This window comes from Bos indicus x Bos taurus, chromosome 3 (genome assembly GCF_003369695.1).
Source record: "Bos indicus x Bos taurus breed Angus x Brahman F1 hybrid chromosome 3, Bos_hybrid_MaternalHap_v2.0, whole genome shotgun sequence".
In the NCBI taxonomy this organism is placed as follows: Eukaryota; Metazoa; Chordata; class Mammalia; order Artiodactyla; family Bovidae; genus Bos; species Bos indicus x Bos taurus.
In genome coordinates this window covers 10957843-10980373 of record NC_040078.1, presented here as the reverse complement: position 1 = coordinate 10980373, position 22531 = coordinate 10957843, and the positions used below count along the sequence as shown (strand labels likewise).

Sequence of the window (22531 nt, the reverse complement as noted above, 5' to 3'; positions counted from 1 at the left end):
ACTCAAATTCATGCCCCTTTCTCCTCCTGCCCTCAATCTTTCCCAGCATCATATTAAAGCTAGAAAAATCTAGAAATAAGACTGGTAGGAAGGAAACTTGTAAGTATTTATGTCTTGGACAGTCGTAAAGTCTGAATAATAGATATTATTTCTGATTTTAAGCATGAAAAGCCCAGAACCCCAAAGATGGAGCTTTCACATAAATTCTATTCCAATGCCAAAATTTAAGGCTGCCCAAGTCTTCATTATTTGAATCTTTAGAGTGTGTGTCATGCCGAACATAAAAAATGAATAGTTTCTACCCAAACCTCAGTGACCCTCAACTCACCTCTGCCAGATACAGTAGGGGTCTTCCTTTTTCCTGGGTCTCTGCATTTTTAAATGTTCTTTCAACTTCTCTGGAAGGGATTATTATAAAGATCTGAAGAAAAATACTAAAGGGGAAATGAGTTCCACAGGCACTCTTTCTTTTTCCCAGGGATCAGTATCAGAATGTGATTGTACTTTTTTCTCATCATATTTTCAGATCAAAAGAGAATCAGTGCTCCAAGGAAGACTTCAGTTCTGGTGACCATTGTTACCTCTTTTCTTGTCATCATTGTGAATTAACCAGTCAGCCTCCATTTAGGTGTGGAATTGGAAGAATACCATATAAAGGTACACTCACCTTTGATTGGACCTTATCCTTTCAAAAACACTGGAGAAGGCAATGGCATCCCACTCCAGTACTCTTGTGTGGAAAATCCCATGGGTGGAGGAGCCTGGTAGGCTGCATGCAGTCCATGAGGTTGCGAAGAGTCGGACACGACTGAGCGACTTCACTTTCACTTTTCACTTTCATGCATTGGAGAAGGTAATGGCAACCCACTCCAGTGTTCTCGCCTGGAGAATCCCAGGGACCGGGGAGCCTGGTGGGCTGCCGTCTACGGGGTCGCACGGAGTCGGACACGACTGAAGTGACTTAGCAGCAGCAGCAGCAGCTTTCAAAAACACAAGAAATAGGACGATGTCAAAAGAGCCTTACTGACATGTTAATTATTGTGAACAAATTAATGAATAGAAAATAGATCAATTTTCATGAAAATATGTAAGTTAGAAGTATGCCATACTAAAGAAGATGGAAGAGTCCCAAGTTTTATCCAACAATATACACAGGGATTTCCTTCAAATTGTTTCTATTAATTCTGCTGAACTCTATAGTTCCCCCTTTTCAGCACAAAATATATTAAAGATTTGTATGTATTTCTTGTCTACTACTTCCTTCTACTCATTCTTTTTTAAATTCCCATAATTCCTTCTTACTTCATGGCTATAAAGAAATAGCTCCAGAGTAGTTAGTCCATATTTATCATACTGTGAATGCTCACAAAATTGTTTTCATGACTCAATATAAATGAGGCAAAAGCTCAGATATTTAATATTAGCTTGCAGCATATCAGTAAATACTATTGATAAATTTAGGTTAGTGTACAACTCGTATGTGTGTGCAGGCAGACAAGAGCAGGATATCATGTGATAATACAACTTATTGAAATGTTTTGGTTTTTTGGACAACATATTATTAAAGTTCAATTTTAATTATGTGGATATTCACAAAAGCTCTAATTCAAAAAAATATTTTAATGATAAATGATTCATGTAAAAAAGTGCACAAATTATAAATGCATATTTCAATAAATTTTTACTTTGTGAAAATACTTGTCTGACTCTACACAAATCAAGTATTAATTCTGTTATCACTTATGTCCATTTTGTTCATCTGTTTTTTAAGCTTCCACATGATTGTGAATTTCTCCTTTGCTAATTTTGATTCTGTCAATTTTTGTCTTATAAATTGTAAGCCTATATTTTTTTGAAACATAGATAATACAATGTATTCCATTTTAGTTATAAACATTTATTTTGTCTGGTTTTGTTTTAAGATAACTTCTTCTATCATCTACTGTAGAAATTTTACAATTTCCTCAGGGTATTAGTCTCTTTATTCCTGGAATTTCAGTTTCATTAAAATTTCATTTCTTTAGTTTCCATGTAACCTATTTTGCAGGACATTGTATTTTTCTTCTTTAAATTTTATGATATTTTCTCAAGTCAAAACTCTAGATTAGTTTTCTAGTGTTCAATTTTTAAATTTCTTCCATTGAATATTATTACTGAACATTAATCTAGTTAGCTTTTATCACTAACAGTACCATAACAAACTAGCACATGTCATACATTAAAAGACCTTTATAATTTCTTTATAGATTTAAATTTGGAATATTTAAAATTATTTCTGTAATTCTTTCTTAGGGCAGCTTATGGTTAAATATTTGCTATTATTAACAGAATATGCCCATTTTTAATGTACATTAACCTCTCTCCAACCATCACTCCATACCTGAAAATGCAGATTCCAGTGTAGTATTCTCATAAACACACACATATCCCTAAATGCCACACACTATTACATACACAGAGGGATATAACAGTGCAGTGCTGGGGAGTGAAATGGTGACATACGTGCCTTTAAAATAAACAAACAAAATACAGAGATATTAAAAACTGATTGCTTACATTTCCAAAATCATTTTTCTCAACTAATCAAGAAGCAGAGGTGCTTCTTGTGATCTCCTGTGGTCAAGTGCACAAAAGTTTTGTGTGACATAGAATGAATCATATTTTCTGAATTTTAAGGCTTTATGAAATTTCCTGGCTAGAAATGTACTGTATTTTGCAAATTAACTTTCCTTGGTTTTCTCCATTTGGTTTGTTTAAGAACCTTTTGGAAAATATAAATTTTCTAGATTGGGGCACACAGAGGGGCTAAGAGAGTGGTGTATTCAGACAGGGCTTGGAAGATCCATGACCCACTCTGCCTCCTTATACTACCTTGCTCTATACAGCGTTTCTATTTGTTTTCTTTAAAGACGTATCCTTTATAGGAAGCTAGTAGATGAAAAAATGTAAAAGTATCCTAGGGCTCATGATCAGTGAACAAAGATTAGAAAAACACAGCCAAATCATGTTATACTCTGATCAAAAAAATCATCCATCCAAAGCACCAACAAAATATGGTGAACTCATTGCCTTAGGGTGCAAAGACTGTCTCCCAAATGGTGATAAAGGAAGAAGGAAAAGTTTATTTGCTTTGTTTTTAAGATATAAAGCAAATAGAGTGAAGCCCAGCACTGTAGTTATGGCTTGTTCTTCTTAGGTTACAAAGGAAATAAGCCACAAAGACCAGTATAGCATAGTGCTGGGTCCAGGCAGCTGTAACTGAATATGCTCATGATAGCAACATTAATGTTTCAGATTGGTCAGTTGACTGAAAGTCTCATTAATTTTGTAATAACTGATATAGTTCCAGGAGTAAAAGTATTGATAATTCTGACACACAGTCAGTACAAAGCACTATATCAAGATTTGCTTTTAGAATTATATGTGAATATAATTTCCCTTTACATCACAGATACATGCTTCAGGATTTGACTCATCAAAAAACATCTTTCTGGGGAAGAAGAGTGGCATTTTGAAGGTGTCAGATGGGCAGATGAATGGCTTGACCACTAATGGCTGTTTTGTTATGCATCCACATAATGGGTTCACAGAAGATTCTAGCACTGAAATATGGAGGGAATTATCAATGTGTTGAAATGCACTCAGCTTTGTATAATACCAAATTAGCTCAGCAGAGAGGAAAAATGGTGGAAATTGAAATCAATAAGCTATAAGCTGTCTTGTTAATTCAACTCTGCAGTATAACATCGTTGTGGCATACTCCAGAAGGCCTATTCTGCCTCCTGTAGTGAAAAATTCAGTTTTAAGACAGAAAATCAATTCAGTGTTACCTCAGAACCCTATCGGATTCAAAACACTAGCATTTCCTAGTATGAAGAGGAAAGACATCAATGAAAACAGCCATGGGTATTTCTAAACTGTAGCCATGTGTGTTGTTACCATAATGGGAGAAACAGAAAAACATGATGGAAAAGATTATAAATGTCCCATGTGTAAGTCTGTTGGTTCCTACATCCTTCTGTGACTTGGATTTGAAGCTACATTTTGTGTGGATCCTGGTCCTCCAACTTACGTATGTAGCACCTGTGGTTACGGAAGTTCAGAAAAAATAATCCTCCAATGGGCCCCAGATCCCACTTCTTCATGGTTCTCATGTTGCTTATGCAGCCTGGCCCTTTTGTGTCCATTGGTTGGTTGGAGAACAAGGCTACATTAGCATTATTGCTCAAGGACCTTTAACAGGCAGTTTTCCAATATGATAGGTTTCCAATCTGTTATCTACATCACATTTTCTTTGACTCTAGCTATTGGCATCAAGAAGAATAATTTGTAAAACTTTATAATAGATGGCAGCAATTTCCAAGCAAAAATATGAGAAACTTAGCAAAGAATTTTTGAAAGTACCAGACTTCTGAATTCTGAGTTTTGACAATCTATTTTGACAAGAAAAGGCAAAATTAAGTTGATAAAGTTAACTTGATGCCTTAATTTTAGTATTTGTTAATTGTACATCCTTAATGTTGAAAAATTGCTTTGTTTAAGTGAGGCTGCTACTGGTTCAAGCTAATTGGTTTGCAGTTTATGGTAAACATTGTAAAATATGTATATTAACTTTTTTCCTATTAATATTTATATGTATTATGGAAGATGCCTTCGAAATTTCTAGATAGAGTAGCATAACAATGGTGTCATATCCTGGGCACATTCACAAATAGTGGTTTAGTGAACACAGTTCTAGGATTTGTCATGCTAGGAAGAAGGATTAGAGAGCTTCTCTCCTCACCTCCATCAAATAATGGTATTTAGTAGATTAGAATACATTATGAAGCCAAATTTGTATTAACTACCATTGTGCATAACGTGTTTGTTTTTAATCATTGAAAATAATCAGGAAATATTTTTCCTTGATATTTCTACTAAATTTCTACTAAAATAGAAATTTAAAGTTAAGAAATATTTTATACGCCCATTTGAATATGCAATTATCTAATTTTCTTCCATGAAAACTGTTTTTAGAATCAGCAGCATTTGGCAAATTTATTTTTTCAGACATAATCTACATTTCATCTGTTCACTGTTTTTAGGAATAAAATTATTTCTATAAGAAAAGCATAAATTTACAAAAAAGGAGAGTGACAATTTGCTTTTAAAAAGGAAATGCTTCATTAATTACCTATATTTGTCCTTATCCAGGTGATAGGAAATCTAGATAAAAAGGATCGAATGACAACAGTGCCTTCTTTGGTTAACCTAGCAGACTAGCTTTAACTGTGGGCTTGAATCCTGAAGAGAGTTGTCATGGTAACTCAAGTAAATGGTGGCAAACGGGCATCAGTGGCAGCAGTGTGGAAGGACAGACTTTCACAGTCTGTTTGTTCTCTAATGTCAATGAGTTCATTGCTTTCAGAGCAAGAAAAATTTCTTCTCCCTGCTCTTTTATAAAATGTGTCTTTTCTTAAATTCCTCTATTTACAGAGTATATAGTATTCTCGGAAAATCTGAGAAAGTCAATTACTTTTTAAAAAAATAATTTTGTTTATATACTGTTCTGGGACTTCATTGATGAGTGGACTTTTCTCTAGTTTCAGTGAGATGGGGCTACACTCTAGTTGCAATATGTGGGCTTCTCATTGCTTCCCTTGCTTCAGAACATGAAATCTAGAGCAAGCAGGCTTCAATAGTTGCAGTGCGTGTGACTCTACAATTCTATGATTCCACACTCTAGTTTTCTTATGGACATGTCTAACAATATTGAGAATTTAGTCTTACTGAATATATATGCTTATTGTAATAAACAAGTTATAACTAAAAATCACAGTGTAATTTACTTCTGAAAGTACTATTTTTGCTTTTTTCTTAGCTTTGTGCTTCTGGACAAACCTAAGCAGGTAATGGGAATACCAGACCACCTAACCTGCCTACTGAGAAATCTGTATGCAGGTCAGAAGCAAGCTAGAACTGGACATGAAACAACAGACTGGTTCCAAATCAGGAAAGGAGCACGTCAAGGCTGTATATTGCCACCCTGCTTATTTAACTTATACGCAGAGTACATCATGTGAAATGCCAGATTGGATGAAGCACAAGCTGGAATCAAGATTGCTGGGAGAAGTATCTATAACCTCAGATATGCAGATGACACCAACGTTATGGCAGAAAGTAAAAAAGATTTAAAGAGCCTCTTGATGAAACTGAAAGAGGGGAGTGAAAAAGTTGGCTTAAAACTCAACATCCAGAAAACTAAGATCATGGCATCAGGTCCCATCACTTCATTGCAAATAGATGGGGAAACAATGGCAACAGTTACAGACTTTATTTTTTGCTCCAAAATCTTTGCAGATGATGACTGCAGCCATGAAATTAAAAAGATGCTTGCTCCCTGGAAGGAAACTATGACCAACCTAGACAGCATATTAAAAAGCAGAGACATTACTTTACCAACAAAGGTCTGTCATGTTTTTGCCAGTAGTCATGTATGGATGTGAGAGTTGGACTATAAAGAAAGCTGAGTGCCAAAGAATTGATGCTTTTGAACTGTGGTGTTGGAGAAGACTCTTGAGAGTCCCTTGGACTGCAAGGAGATCCAATCAGTCCATCCTAAAGGGAATCAGTCCTGAATATTCATTGGAAGGACTGATGTTGAAGCTGAAACTCCAATAGTTTGGCCATCTGATGCAAAGAACTGACCCACTGGAAAAAACTCTGATGCTGGGAAAGATTGAAGACAAGAGGAGAAGGGGAAGACAGAGGATGAGATGGTTGGATAGCATCAGTGATGCAATGGACTTGAGTTTGAGTAGGCTCTGGGAGTTGGTGATGAACAAAGAAGCCTATCATGCTGCAGTCCATAAGGTCGCAAAGAGTCAGACACAACTGAGTAACTGAACTGAACTGAACTGAATCAAGTAATACATAATTCATAATTATATAGAAAATATGCCAAAGGTCTATTTCCTGAATAAAGACATAATGCCTTGAAGCACTTGGCCAGCTTCTGAAGTGTAATTCTAACCCTCTAAAGTGGTGAGAAATTTTTCCTTTACTTGTAACTTTTCAGAAGAAAATCTTTAAGCTCCATAATAAAATTCTTGATGAAATACCCATCAAATTTCATAGCGATGGCAGAACATAAATGTGTTTTCCCAATAAAATAATACTAAAATAAAATAATCAGGATAGCAGACAGATGGCTCAATGTGACAAAAATTAGAGAGAGAATAATTTCATATTTTAATCTGTTAGAGAAATATTAAGAGTGAAAGGCAATCTGTGGCTCAGAGTTAACCTCCAGATGTGTTCAACACTCTTTGAATACAGAAGAGTTTTCTAATTGCATCCTTCATGTCCTTTTTTCTCAGACTATAGATGATAGGACTGAAGATTGGGGGAAGAAGAGTAAACATCAGTGCAACAGCTGTGTCCAAAATAGGTGAATAAGTGGTATTGAAACACAAGTACACGAGGGACACACTGTCAAAAAATATCAGGAAAACTGTGATATGGCCTGCATAGGTACCAAAAGCCTTCTGTTGACTTTCAGCAGAAGAAATTTTCAGGATCATGGTGACAACTCTTATATAGGACAGGGCAATGATTAAGACAGTAATGGTGATGGCCACAGCAAGGACCACATCCTCAATCAGAATCATGGATGTGTCTGTGCAGGCCAGGCTCAGAACTGGGACAAAGTCACAGAAGATTTGATGGACTTTACTGGGACCACAGAAAGGCTATGTTGAAATCATTACAATCTGAGGAAGCAGGATGAGGAAGCCAAAGATGCAGGAGCCTGCAGAAAGCTGAGCACAAAGACGGGTAGTCATGATCATTTGATAGCGAAGAGGGTTGCAGATTGCAACATATCTGTCAATGGCCATGGTGTTAGCAAGATTTCCTCTGAATTTCTTGGTAAATGGAAGAAATATATTTGCAAGAGGCAGCCATTAATAGAGAACGTCTTTTATTTCACTGATGAGATTGTAGAGCATCTTGGGAATGATGGCTGTGGTACACCAGATTCCAGAAAGGGAAAGATACTGATGAAATTATACATGGGATTGTGGAGCCGGGTATCCAGCCTTACTGCAAAAAGATCAATAGATTTCCAATGACAGTAAAAATATAGATGAAAAGTAAAGGAAAGAAGTACAGAAGACTACCTTCCTGGATCTGAGGAAAGCAAGTGATGACAAATTCAGTCACTGCTAATAGGTTTCCACATCTCCATATCCCCAGTAGAAGTACCTGTAAATAAAGGAAAGGGTACACACCAGCTCAAGGAGATCAAACCAGTCAGTCCTAAGGGAAATCAACCCTGAAGGACTGATACTGAAGCTGAAGCTTCAATACTTTGGCCACCTGATGCAAAGAGTTGACTCATTGGAAAAGACCCTGATGCTAGGAAAGACTGAAGGCCAGAGAAGGGGACTACAGAGGATGAGATGGTTGGATGGCATCACCAACTCAATGAACATGAGTTTGAACAAACTCTGGGAGATGGTGAAGGACAGGAAGCCTGGCATGCTGCAGTCCATGGGGTCGCAAAGACTTGGACACAACTTAGTGACTGAACAGTGAACAACATACCAGCTCACAAGGAAGAATATTTAGTGTATTGATAAATAACTTGAATGAATAAGAAGAAATAACTTGAAAGTTTTATGTTTTTTCCCTAACTTTATAAAAAGTGACCAACATTCTGTATTTTTTTTCACTTACTCCTCCAGAGTCACTATTGCAGAAATAGATTTTCCCAAATGTTTTTAGTGGTTAAAAAAAAAAAAAAAAAACAGTTAAAAGTATTTTTAGCTTAACTTCTAATATAAGTGTTTGTATTTAAAAGTTGTGCACAGGGACTTCCCTGGTGGTCAGGTAGAAAAGACTTCACCTTCCAATACAGGGGCTGTGTGTTCTACCCTGGTTGAGGCACTAGGATCCCACATGCCTCTTAGCCAAAACATAAAACAGAAACAATGTTTTAATGAATTCAATAAAGACTTTAAAATGTAAAACAGGCCAAAGAAATAAATAGACATTTCTCCAAAGAAGACATACAGATGGCTAACAAACACATGAAAAGATGCTCAACATCACTCATTATCAGAGAAATGCAAATCAAAACCACTATGAGGTACCATTTCACACCAGTCAGAATGGCTGCGATCCAAAAGTCTACAAGTAATAAATGCTGGAGAGGGTGTGGAGAAAAGGGAACCCTCTTACACTGTTGGTGGGAATGCAAACTAGTACAGCCACTATGGAGAACAGTGTGGAGATTCCTTAAAAAACTGGAAATAGAACTGCCTTATGATCCAGCAATCCCACTGCTGGGCATACACACTAAGGAAACCAGAAGGGAAAGAGACACGTGTACCCCAATGTTCATCACAGCACTGTTTATAATAGCCAGGACATGGAAGCAACCTAGATGTCCATCAGCAGATGAATGGATAAGAAAGCTGTGGTACATATACACAATGGAGTATTACTCAGCCATTAAAAAGAATACATTTGAATCAGTTCTAATGAGGTGGATGAAACTGGAGCCTATTATACAGAGTGAAGTAAGCCAGAAGGAAAAACATCAATACAGTATACTAATGCATATATATGGAATTTAGAAAGATGGTAACAATAACCCGGTGTATGAGACAGCAAAAGAGACACTGATGTATAGAACAGTCTTATGGACTCTGTGGGAGAGGGAGAGGGTGGGGAGATTTGGGAGAATGACATTGAAACACGTAAAATATCATGTAAGAAACGAGATGCCAGTCCAGGTTCGATGCACGATACTGGATGCTTGGGGCTAGTGCACTGGGATGACCCAGAGGGATGGTATGGGGAGGGAGGAGGGAGGAGGGTCTAGGATGGGGAACACATGTATACCTGTGGCGGATTCATTTTGATATTTGGCAAAACTAATACAATTATATAAAGTTTAAAAATAAAATTTAAAAAAAAGGAAAAAAAAAAAAAAAAGAAAGCCAGTGGAATGGAATAAAGTAGTTTTTAAAGAAGAGTAATGATTAAGTGTTAGGATGGTAGTTACTTTGGGATTGGTAGTTACCTTAAGAATAGTGGAAAGAAAAAAAATAAAATGTAAAACAAAAACTATGTGCATGTACTATATTATGACGGACTGGGCATGGCAACCAACTCCAGCATTCTTGCCTGGGGAATCTCATGGACAGAGAAGCCTGGGGAGCTACATACAGCCTACAGGGTCTCAAAGATTCATACATGACTGAGTGACTAACACACACACATGCACACATTATCTAACAATACATAATATCTTAAAGTAAGAAGCATGAGTAAAAATAAACATAACAGAAGTACTATTATTTTCTTTTTCCACCCTTGGGCCATCTTGCACATTTCTCTTTGGAGATCTCTGTTCTAGGGCATGTAGACCTGGAGTCTACATTGAAATCTCAGTTAAATTTGTTATTATCTATGTGTCTTTTGGGAAATTGCTTGATCTGTCTGTCTCAAATATTCATCTGCAAAATGAGATTAATGATAGTACCCTTTCATAGGTATACTTAGGATTAAGTTAATGTCTACAAAAGACTTAAAACAGTGCTTAACAGGCAGCTTAGTGAAAGGGTTCAGTTCAGTTCAGTCGCTCAGTCGTGTCCAACTTTTTGTGACCCCATGAATCGCAGCACGCCAGACCTCCCTGTCCATCACCAACTCCTGGAGTTCACCCAGACTCACGTCCATCGAGTCAGTGATGCCATCCAGACATCTCATCCTCTGTCGTCCCCTTCTCCTCCTGCCCTCAATCCCTCCCAGCATCAGAGTCATTTCCAATGAGTCAACTCTTCCTATGAGGTGGCCAAAGTACTGGAGTTTCAGCTTTAGCATCATTCCTTCCAAAGAAATCCCAGGGTTGATCTCCTTCAGAAAGGACTGGTTGGATCTCCTTGCAGTTCAAGGGACTCTCAAGAGTCTTCTCCAATACCACAGTTCAAAAGCATCAATTCTTTAGTGCTCAGCCTTCTTCACAGCCCAACTCTCACATCCACACATGACCACAGGAAAAACCATAGCCTTGACTAGATGAACCTTTATTGGCAAAGTAATGTCTCTGCTTTTGAATATACTATCTAGGTTGGTCATAACTTTCCTTCCAACAAGTCAGTGTCTTTTAATTTTATGGCTGCAGTCACCATCTGCAGTGATTTTGGAGCCCAAAAAAATAAAGTCTGACACTGTTTCCCCATCTATTTCCCATGAAGTGATGGGACCAGATGCCATGATCTTCGTTTTCTGAATGTTAAGCTTTAAGCCAACTTTTTCACTCTCCACTTTCACTTTCATCAAGAGGCTTTTGAGTTCCTCTTCACTTTCTGCCATAAGGGTGGTGTCATCTGCATATCTGAGGTTATTGATATTTCTCCCAGCAATCTTGATTCCAGCTTGTGTTTCTTCCAGTCCAGCGTTTCTCCTGAGGTACTCTGCATAAAAGTTAAATAAGCAGGGTGACAATATACAGCCTTGATGTACTCCTTTTCCTATTTGGAACCAGTCTGTTGTTCCATATCCAGTTCTAACTGCTGCTTCCTGACCTGCATACAAATTTCTCAAGAGGCAGATCAGGTGGTCTGGTATTTCCATCTCTTGAAGAATTTTCCACAGTTTATTGTGATCCACACAGTCAAAGGTTTTGGCATAGTCAATAAAGCAGAAATAGATGTTTTTCTGGAACTCTCTTGCTTTTTCCCATGATCCAGTGGATGTTGGCAATTTGATCTCTGGTACCTCTGCCTTTTCTAAAGCCAGCTAGAACATCAGGAAGTTCACAGTTCACATATTGCTGAAGCCTGGCTTGGAGAATTTTGAGCATTACTTTATTAGTGTGTGAGATGAGTGCAATTGTGTGGTAGTTTGAGCATTCTTTGGCATTGCCTTTCTTTGGGATTGGAAGGAAAACTGACCTTTTCCACTCCTGTGGCCACTGATGAGTTTTCCAAATTTGCTGGCATATTGAGTGCAGCACTTCCACAGCATCATCTTTCAGGATTTGGAATAGCTCAACTGGAATTCCATCACCTCCACTGGCTTTGTTTGTAGTGATGCTTTCTAAGGCCCACTTGACTTCAAATTCCAGGCTGTCTGGCTCTAGGTCAGTGATCACACCACCGTGATTATCTGGGTCATGAAGATCTTTTTTGTACAGTTCTTCTGTGTATTCTTGCCACCTCTTCTTAATATCTTCTGCTTCTGTTAGGTCCATACCATTTCTGTCCTTTATCAAGCCCATCTTTGCATGAAATGTTGCCTTGGTATCTCTAATTTTCTTGAAGAGATCTCTAGTCTTTCCATTCTGTTGTTTTCCTCTATTTCTTTGCAATGATTGCTGAAGAAGGCTTTCTTATCTCTTCTTGCTATTCTTTGGAACTCTGCATTCAGATGCTTATATCTTTTCTTTTCTCCTTTGCTTTTTGCTTCTCTTCTTTTCACAGCTATTTGTAAGGCCTCCCCAGACAGCCATTTTGCTTTTCTGCATTTCTTTTCCATGGGGATGGTCTTGATCCCTGTCTCCTGTACAATGTCACGACCTCAGTCCATAGTTCATCAGGCACTCTATCTATCAGATCTAGGCCCTTAAATCTATTTCTCACTTCCACTGTATAATCATAAGGGATTTGATTTAGGTCATACCTGAATGGTCTAGTGGTTTTCCCCACTTTATTCAATTTAAGTCTGAATTTGGCAATAAGGAGTTCATGATCTGAGCCACAGTTAGCTCCCAGTCTGTTTTTGCTGACTGTATAGAGCTTCTCCATCTTTGGCTGCAAAGAATATAATCAATCTGATTTCAGTTGACCAACTGGTGATGTCCATGCGTAGAGTCTTCTCTTGTGTTGTTGGAAGAGGGTGTTTGTTATGACCAGTGCATTTTCTTGGCAAAACTCTATTAGTCTTTGCCCTGCTTCATTCCGTATTCCAAGGCCAAATTTGCCTGTTACTCCAGAAGTTTCTTGACTTCCTACTTTTGCATTCCAGTCCCCTATAATGAAAAGGACATCTATTTTGGGTGTTAGTTCTAAAAAGTCTTGTAGTTCTTCATAGAACCGTTCAATTTCAGCTTCTTCAGCATTACTGGTTAGGGCATAGACTTGGATTACTGTGATATTGAATGGTTTGCCTTGAAAACGAACAGAGACCATTCTGTCGTTTTTGAGATTGCATCCAAGTACTGCATTTCAGGCTCCTTTGTGACCATGATGACTACTCCATTTCTTCTGAGGGATTCCTGCCCGCAGTAGTAGATATAATGGTCATCTGAGTTAAATTCACCCATTCCAGTCCATTTTAGTTAACTGATTCCTAGAATGTCGACATTCACTCTTGCCATCTCTTGTTTGACCACTTCTAGTTTGCCTTGATTCATGGACCTGACATTCCAGGTTCCTATGCAATATTGCTCTTTACAGCATTGGACCTTGCTTCTATCACCAGTCACATCCACAGCTGAGTATTCTTTTTGCTTTGACTAAAGTCCAATTCATAACACTAAAGTCATTTTATTTTAACATTCTGCTTTGTGCTTCCTCCTCTGCTAATCCATGAAGCTCATCTGACTATGTTAAGTAACACCCTGTCTGCTAATTACTAATAGAAACTAGCTCATAAGTTTCTGAGAATGGTTAAACATAATAAAAATAATAGTATAGCATAATACGATTCATATTATATTGTGAATTCTGTATTACTGCATTGATTGTTCAATCACTCAGACATGTCCAACTCCTTGTGACCCCATGGACTGTAGCCCCCCCAGGCATTTCCTAGGCTTTCCTAGGCAAGAATACTGGAGGGTTTGCCATTTCCTCCTCCAGGGGTTCGTCCCAACCCTGGGATCCAACTCGCGTCTCTGGAGTCTCCTGCATAGGCAGGCCGATTCTTTACCGCTGCTGCTGCTGCTGCTGCTAAGTCGAGTCAGTCGTGCCCGATTATGTGCGACGCCATAGACAACAGCCCAGCAGGCTTCCCTGTCCCCGGGATTCTCCAGGCAAGAATTCATTTCCTCCTCCAGTGCATGAAAGTGAAAAGTGAAAGTGAAGTCGTTCAGTCGTGTCCGACTCTTCGCGACCCCATGGACTGCAGCCTACCAGGCTCCTCCGCCCATGGGATTTTCCAGGCAAGAGTACTGGAGTGGGGTGCCATCGCCTTCTCCGTCTTTACCATTAGTGCCACCTGGGAAGGCCGTACTGTATTATATAGTGTTATGAATATTGTGTGCAAAGTCAGTAGTGTATTACATAGTACTGAGTCACTAACTGAGACAAGCACAAGTATATATTTCTCATTTAACGCTCAAAATGCTCTAATAAGATAGCATTATTAACCCCACTTTACAAATGAGAAAACCTAGCATAGACAAAGTAAATATATTTAAATGCTTAAAGTATGTTAGAAATGTACTAAACACTCCAAAATATTGGGCACCATTACATTGGAGTGTCCACATTATATTTATTGTATTACATAAGGATCATCATTATATTTATTGTATTACATATATTTATGGCATGACATAAGGATCATTTATTGTATTACAACTTGGTTGTTTTACCTTCTCAAGCATGAGTTCCTCCTGAAAAGGGTTGACAAGCAAAATATGAGCTGGTGTCAAATAAATCAACTTGAAGCAAGGCCACCACGTGCAATTATGATTAAACCCACAGGACCGTCATGAATAATCTAGCAAAGAAAACTGAGGAATGTTTGGAAAGAAAAGTATGACAACTCAATTTTGATGAGAGTCACAATCAAGTCTGGACAAAGTAATCTTTCAAAAGATGGCATCATAAATGGAGTATTCTGTTTCACATATACCTTGGCCTAGTACTTCAGCAGGCAGAGTTTCTTCTAAACTTTCCATTGCCTCTCACCAAAATTCAAAGCCTCTAATTTTTTATATTCAATGTAATAATAATGCAATCTATAATAATCCATATTATATAATAATGCAATCTTCATGGAATAAGATTATTCTTTTCATGCACAGTGAGTGAATACCTTCTTTCCAAGCCTGAGTCTTCTGCACTTACCTCTACCAAAGACCACGGAAACTCTTCTATTTATCTGGGTCTCTTCATCCTTGATATCCTTTAAGTCCTTCAAAAGGCAGACTTGCAATTATATTTGCCAGTACCTCAGGGCATAACAGAAAGGGAAATGGGTTCCATAGGGGACTTCTGCCCTGCACTGCAGCAGACAGCATCACTTTCCCTCATGGGGTTAGTTATCAGAAAACTCCCCACTGTACTTTCCTCTCATTAGTTTACAGGTCAAAGTTTTCAATAAATATTTATTTCCTGATTGCACTCATCATCCTGACCATTGGAAGCTACTTTCTCCAGCCCTACGATCATTGTCCTTAGCTGTGCTACAGGGCACCTTGTAAAGAACAGTTTTGTTATAGTCCTGTTATTACATGAACAGAGATATAGAAATATATATGTATAGATATATACATAAAGAGATATAGAAAGTCTTGAATGAATATGCTGACACCAGTAAAACATCTTGAAAGATATATATAATAGAAAATAAGATGATTTTAAAATAATTATGTGATTAGGATTTTATACCAATATTGAAATGAAGGAACAATGTTATTTTTTTTTCTTATGCTACAAATGTATGTGAATCTCTCCAACCTTAAACAATTCTCTTTAGTCCTGTCAACCACAGTCAACATCTTATCCTTTTCATGAGATTATTGTGTACTTAATCTACTGCTCTGTTGAAAACTCAAAGTTATTTTTTTCTAAATGTAGTTGATTTTATCTTGTAATCTTCTTAAAAGATTACCTAATATGAGATTTTGGAAATATATTTTGGTATAGGAAGACATTCTTTCTCTGAAAGTTTTGTTTAACAATTCTTCTTGTGACTTGGAAGCTTATTTTCCTTGTCTATTTTCTTATATTTTTTCTTAAAGTTAAAAACTTTCAGTTGGCAAAATTGTTTTTTTAATAATTTAGCATAGGAAGAAACCATCTTTCTTTCTCAGATTTATTGAGATATAACTTGTATTAAAAAAAAAATTCTGGGAAAGATTGAAGGCAAAAGAGGGCAGCAGAGGATGAGATGGTTGGATACCATCACCGAATCAATGGACATGAATTTAAGCAAACTCCGGGAGATAGTGAAGGACAGGGAAGTTGCAGCTGGTGTGCTGCAGTCCATAGGGTCACAAAGACTTGATCACTATGAGTGACTGAACAACAAAATGTTGGATACAAAGAACCACACATATTTAATATGTACAACTTGATGAGTTTGAATATATCGCAAACACCCTTGACAGCATCACAATAAAGGTTATATGCATATCCAATACCATCTAGAAGTTCCTTATACCCCTTAGTTTGTAGTTTGCTTGTTATGGTTTTCTCTGTGTTATGTGTGAAGAACACAATATGAGATTTACCCCTTAGAAATTTTGAAATGCCCAATGTCATATTATTAACTATAGGCACTATGTTATACAGCAGATTTATAGAACTTATTCATGTATCATGGTTGAAACTCTATACTTACTGAACAACTCCTCATTTCCCTCACCTCTCAGTTCATGGCAACCATAATAGTATTCTCTGCTTCTGTGGGTTTGACTATTTTATATACTTCATGTAAGTGGAATCATACAGTGTTTTACTTTCTGTTTTTAGATTCATTTAGCTTAATATCTTCCAGATTTATTCACATTATTGCAAATGGCAGAGTTTCTCTCTTTTTAAAAAACTAAATAACACTCCATTGTGTATGTATACCACAATATTTTATCAAGTTATCTCACGATGTACACTCGGGTTGCTTCCATTTCCTGGCTATTGTGGATAGTGCTTCAATAAACATAGGAGTGCAGATATCTCTCTGTGATCCTGACTTCAGTTCTTTCAGATGTATACCCTGAAGTGGGAATACTAGATCATATGGTACTTGAATTTTTAATTGTTTGGGAATCTCCATATTGTTTTCTGTATCTGTGCACCATTTTACATACCCACTATACAAGGGTTCCAATTTCTCTGTCACCTCACCAATATTTGTTATCTTTTGTTTTTTGGTTAATAGCCATCTTAACTGGTGTGAGAAGATATTTCATTGTAGTTTTGACTTGCATTTCCTTGATGGTTAATAAGTGCTAGTTGCTCAGTCACATCTGACTCTTTGTAACTTCATGCATGATAGCCCGCCAGGCTCCTTTGTCCATGGAATTCTCCAGGCAAGAATAGTGGAGTGGGTTGCCATTACCTTCTCCAGGAGATCTTCCTGACCCAGGGATCGAACACAAGTCTCCAGAAGCGCAGGCAGATTCTTTATCGTCTGAATCACCGTAATGTTTTAATGTTGAATTTTTTTTTTTTAATATACCTGTTAGCTAAGTGTATGTCTTATTTGAAGAAATATCTGTTCAAATCCTTTACCCATTTTAATTGAGTTATTTGAGGGGGTCCTTATATATTCTGGGGTTTCCCTCATGGCTCAGACAGTAAAGAATCTGCCTGCAATATGGAGACCAGGGTTTGATCCCTAGATTGGGAAGATTGCCTGGAGAAGGAAATGGCAACCCACTCCAGTGTTCTCCAGTATTCTTGCCTAGAGAATTCCATGAACAGAGGAGCCTGATGAGCTACAGTCCATGGGGTTGCAAAGAGTCGGGCATGACTGGGTGACTAACAAATGTTTTAGAAATTATCTCCTCCTCAGATATATGGTTTGCAAATGTTTCTCACATTCTGTCAGTTGCCTTTTTGTTCTGTTGATTATTTCCTTTGCTGTACAGTAGTTTTTAGTTTGATGTAGTCCCACTTGTCTATTTTTTTTCCTGCTTGTCTATTTTTTGTTGCCTGTGCTTTTGGTGTCATACATAAAAAGTCATTGCCAAAATTGATGCCAAGGGTATTTTCCTCTGTTTTCTTCTAGGAATTTTACAGTCCCAGGTCTTATGTGAAACAGTCTCTTCTGATCTGCTGATTCAGTTATTCTTTAGCTCAAAAATAATTTCCTTTAATTTCAATTATTATTTTTCTTCTACTTTGTTTCTTTATGGAATTTATATATTCATATGTATGGCAGAGGATGAGATCGTTGGATGGCATCACTGACTCAATAAACATAAATTTGAGCAAACTCCAGGAGACAGTGAAAGACAGGGAAGCTGTAGTCCATGGGGTCACAAAAAGTCAGACATAACTTAGCTACTGAACAACAATAACAACAATATATGGTTTGTAGAATAAGTGAATATATTCCATATATATTTCTTTCCTTACATTTAATCTTAGGCTTTTCATGTTGGTCCTTTTTTTCTGGAATATGTCCTTTAGGCTTTCTTCTAAGTCATTATTTTCATTTTTTTGTAGTATTCAATTATTCAATATTTCTATTACATTCTATTTTTGTATTTTTCATTTGCCCGTATTTTTACTAATAGATATTAATACTATTTTCACAAATCTTATTGAACATTTAAATAAAAATTATTTTACTTATTTTTTAAATTAGATTTATTATGTTTCATTTGTCTCCAATCCTCAAATCTCTATCTCTATTTAATTATAGTAATTCTTCAAGTAACTACTGAGCCATGCATTAAACACATTTAATGGTCTTATAGCACTCAGTGTAGGGGAAGACTAAAGTAATTTTTTTACAAAAGGATAATCTGGGTGTGTGGGTATATTTGTGTGTGTTCGTGTAGGTGACTACATACACAGATACAAAGCTAACTAGAGAAGAATGTGTCGATGATCTAATGGCTCATCACAAACATGGAAGCATCTGCCATGAAGTCTGACATCAGCTGTAGATGACTGTTTCTGTGCCGAGAAGTTGTATATTTCTGGTTTTGTTTTAGCAGCTGGAGATTACTTGGGTATTTAATCACTTCTCTGGCTTGTGTATTTCAGACTTACTTTTCATACACTTCTCTGAACACAGCTCAAGGGACAGCTCCACTATGATTCTATTTGATTCTGTTTCCTGTATCTGGAGCTTCCTAATGCACCATGACTTCTCAGCATCTGCTTTTTCAAGTTTTGATCATTTTTTTTTCATAGCTTATATGTAGAATTGTATCCATTTTCATCCCTAGATTCTTTTATCCTATTTCCTCTATCAATATCTGTTGATAAGTATGGTCTTCAATTGGACTTTGTATGTATGCATACTGGGGTAACAATTAAAGTTTAGGGATAAATTAAGGGCAATCTTTTTACAGTATTTATAGTATTTTGGTTTTATATTATTTTACTTTTTGTATGTTCTGATTTACTGTAGTTTTTATATATACAGCTTTGATCATTTCTGGACCACCCAACAGATTCAGCTGGTCCTTTAGACACTCCAAATCAAATATATTAATTTTTTCTTGAAAGGAATGTGACATATGGTATTTCAAGGTATAAAAATAGCCTTTATGAATGTCCTTGGACAACACAAAGAGAACAAAAATAAAAGCAAGAGAAGTAGCTCAGAAAGGTCTGTGTCTTTAATTATATATATTATCTCTCTATTCATCATCTATCTACTTTTTATCATTTCAGAGTGTGTTTGAAATCACATTAAATCAAACAGTCTAATTCAATCAAATTGGTCAAATTCAACCAAAATAGTTAAAGTGAAGATTGATTCCACTTGGCCCCAGAAAAACAATATTAACAAAACTCTATGAATAATAATCATAGATAAATGTATGAGATTTCATTTCTAATATATCATTCTTTACTATAGCATTCTTTAAAACATCCAAAATAAATGCAAGTAATTAGTGGCAAATAATAGTAATAGCTAACACTTATTTTTGCACTCGCCCTATGTTATGAAACATTCTAATTACTTTCACAGAGTAATTCACTCAGTTTTTATAAAACTATATGAAGTTCTACCTTCAACATATATTACTTTTATACCCACTTCGTAGATGATGAAACTAAGATGCAGAGTGATTAATTAACAACCTGTTCAAGGTCTCAAAGCTAGTATGTGGTACTAGTGAAATATGGACCTCACCCTCTTCTCTAGATCTTATGTTTTTAACTGCTATATTTTATAACTTTCAGTTGTTACTAATGCCTATAACATTATAATAATAATATAATAATTTTAAAACATATTAAAAATAAAATTGATGTTCATAAACAATAAAATAAATGTTCAAGAAAGCAAATAACAATAAAATTAATGCTCAAATATATTTTGATGGTGTAAACATCATATTTCCTTTCTATTATTTATCTATCTGTTCAAGTCTATACAGGTAGTTATTGATATCTTAATTGAATACATATAAATATAATAAACAGGTACATAGGAAGAAGAACTGGGATAAACAGAAAATATCAGTATGGAAATAAATTAGTATTATGTTAATTTTAGGATCTAGAACACTACAGTGACAATCAAATTAAGAGATTTTAATGATCAATCAATTCTTGGGATCTAGCATTAACTTGCAGATGCATAAAATACTTTCTGAAGGCAGAGAAGCTTCCTAATTGCAATCTTAATATCCTTGTTTCTCAAGCTGTAAATGATAGGATTGAAAAAGGGAGCAAGAACTGCAAACATCAGTGCAATGATTGTGTCCAAAATTGGTGGGAAAGTGGCAGAGAAACGCAGGTACATGAGGGATACACTGCCATAGAACATCAGAAAGACACCAAGATGAGATGCACAGGTAGAAAAGGCCTTCTGACGGCCTTCAGCAGAGGGAATTCTTAGGATCACAGTGATGATTCTGATATATGAGAGGGCAATTATCAAGACAGAGAAGATGATAGCAATAGCATGGATCACATCCTCAATCAAAATCATGGATGTGTCTGTACATGCCAAGCATAGCACAGGTTCAAAGTCACAGAAGATCTGGTGGATTTGGTTTGGCCCACAGAAGGGCAGTGTGGAAATCCATACAATCTCTGGGAGCAACACAAGAAAACCAAAGATACAGGAGCCTATAGAGAGCTGAGTGCACAGCCGGGGCGTCATAATGGTTGGATAGCGGAGAGGATTACAGATGGCAACATACCTGTCAATGGCCATGGTAGTCAACAAAATCCCCTCTGAATTGCCCAGTGAGTGGAAGAAGTACATCTGCAAGAGGCAACCAGTTATGGAGATGGTCCTCTTCTTACTGACAAGATTGGAGAGCATTTTGGGAACGGTGGCTGTGGTGTACCAGATCTCCAAAAATGAGAATATGCTGATGAAATTATACATAGGATTGTGCAGATGAGTATCCATCCTGACTGCAAAAAACACAATGAGATTCCCAATAATGATGAATATGTAGATGACTAACAAAGGAATAAAGAAGAGGAGGTTACCATCTTCAAGCTCGGGAAGTCCAGAAAAGAAAAATTCTGTCACCATAGACGTTTGGTTACTTCTCACCATGGTCTCAGCAGCCTTAATTGTCATACGTAAAAAGATGCAACTCACTCCCTAGATGAAGTGTGAAGGATCAGGTCAATTACCTTACATGAGTACAAAGAACAACACTTGAGGTAAATTATTTACTTCTATCATTCTTTGATTCATTAAACAAGTATTCATTTAGTGCCTATTGTGTGCCTCGGGCTTCCTAGGTGATGCAGTGATAAGGAACCCTCCTGCCAATGCAGGAAATTCAAGAGAAGTGGATTTGATCCTGGGTTGAGAGGATCCCCTGGAGCAGGAAATGGCAACCCACTCCAGTATTCTTGCCTGGAGAATTCCATGAACAGAGGAGCCTGGTGGGCTACAGTTCATGGGGTCGCAAAGAGTTGGACGTGACTGAGCACACACACACGTGCCAAACACAACGGTAGGTTTATTGAGTTCAGTAGTGAAGAAAATAGTCTCTACTTTCATGAACCTTATATACTAATTAAGGAGACAGATAATAAGCAAATAAAGTATTAATAATGTCATGTTTATAAGCCATATTAACTACAATAAAGTAGAATATTAGGGGTACTATTAATAATCACATTTTTATAAGAACTCACAAAATCACTATCAATCACATGCTAAATTCTCTAATGACTCTTGGCTATAGATTAGAAAAATCAAAACTTTTAGTTCGTACAATGATGTAATCATCATAAAGTTGAATTTTGCATTTTCTGGAATATCCCCAGTTTACAATATTATGCTTCTTTATCAGGCCACAGAGCAGCTTTGAGTGTAGCTAGAGAAGAGAATAAGGCTTTCAGACACACATATCGATATAGAGATTTGGTAGAAAACTCCAGCAGCAGCAAAAGTAAATCTAGTAGAAATTGGCCACCAAAGAATGAAAGGACTGGTGAAAAATTCAGCACTAGAGCATTTTGTAAGTATGAAGGAGGCCCAGTAGGTGAACTGTGGACTCTCTCTTGGGAATCTGGTTCTTGAAATCTTTTTAACCAGACTCTAAAACATCTATCTGTTAGAGATATTGAAAAGAAGAAGAGATTCTGAATGAATAACTGTCTCCCTATTCAGTTTTCTCAGCTGAATTACAAAAAAAAAAAAA

The 22531-nt window shown here is 36.8% G+C and overlaps 1 protein-coding gene and 2 pseudogenes across 1 annotated transcript; 1 reads left to right on the top strand and 2 right to left on the bottom strand.

Moving 5' to 3' along the window:
- Positions 1–3004: 3004 nt before the first annotated feature.
- Positions 3005–4259, top strand: LOC113882723 (annotated as a pseudogene).
- Positions 4260–7280: 3021 nt separating this feature from the next.
- Positions 7281–15721, bottom strand: LOC113882717 (annotated as a pseudogene).
- Positions 15722–20478: 4757 nt separating this feature from the next.
- Positions 20479–21429, bottom strand: LOC113890409 (olfactory receptor 6K3-like). Its single transcript, XM_027538296.1, has one exon. It carries the CDS (start codon positions 21427–21429, stop codon positions 20479–20481), a length of 951 nt encoding a protein of 316 aa, XP_027394097.1.
- Positions 21430–22531: the final 1102 nt, after the last annotated feature.

Excerpts from the sequence above, each read along its gene's own strand:
- LOC113890409 (XM_027538296.1), bottom strand. The coding sequence starts at position 21,429 with ATGGTGAGAAGTAACCAAACGTCTATGGTGACAGAATTTTTCTTTTCT.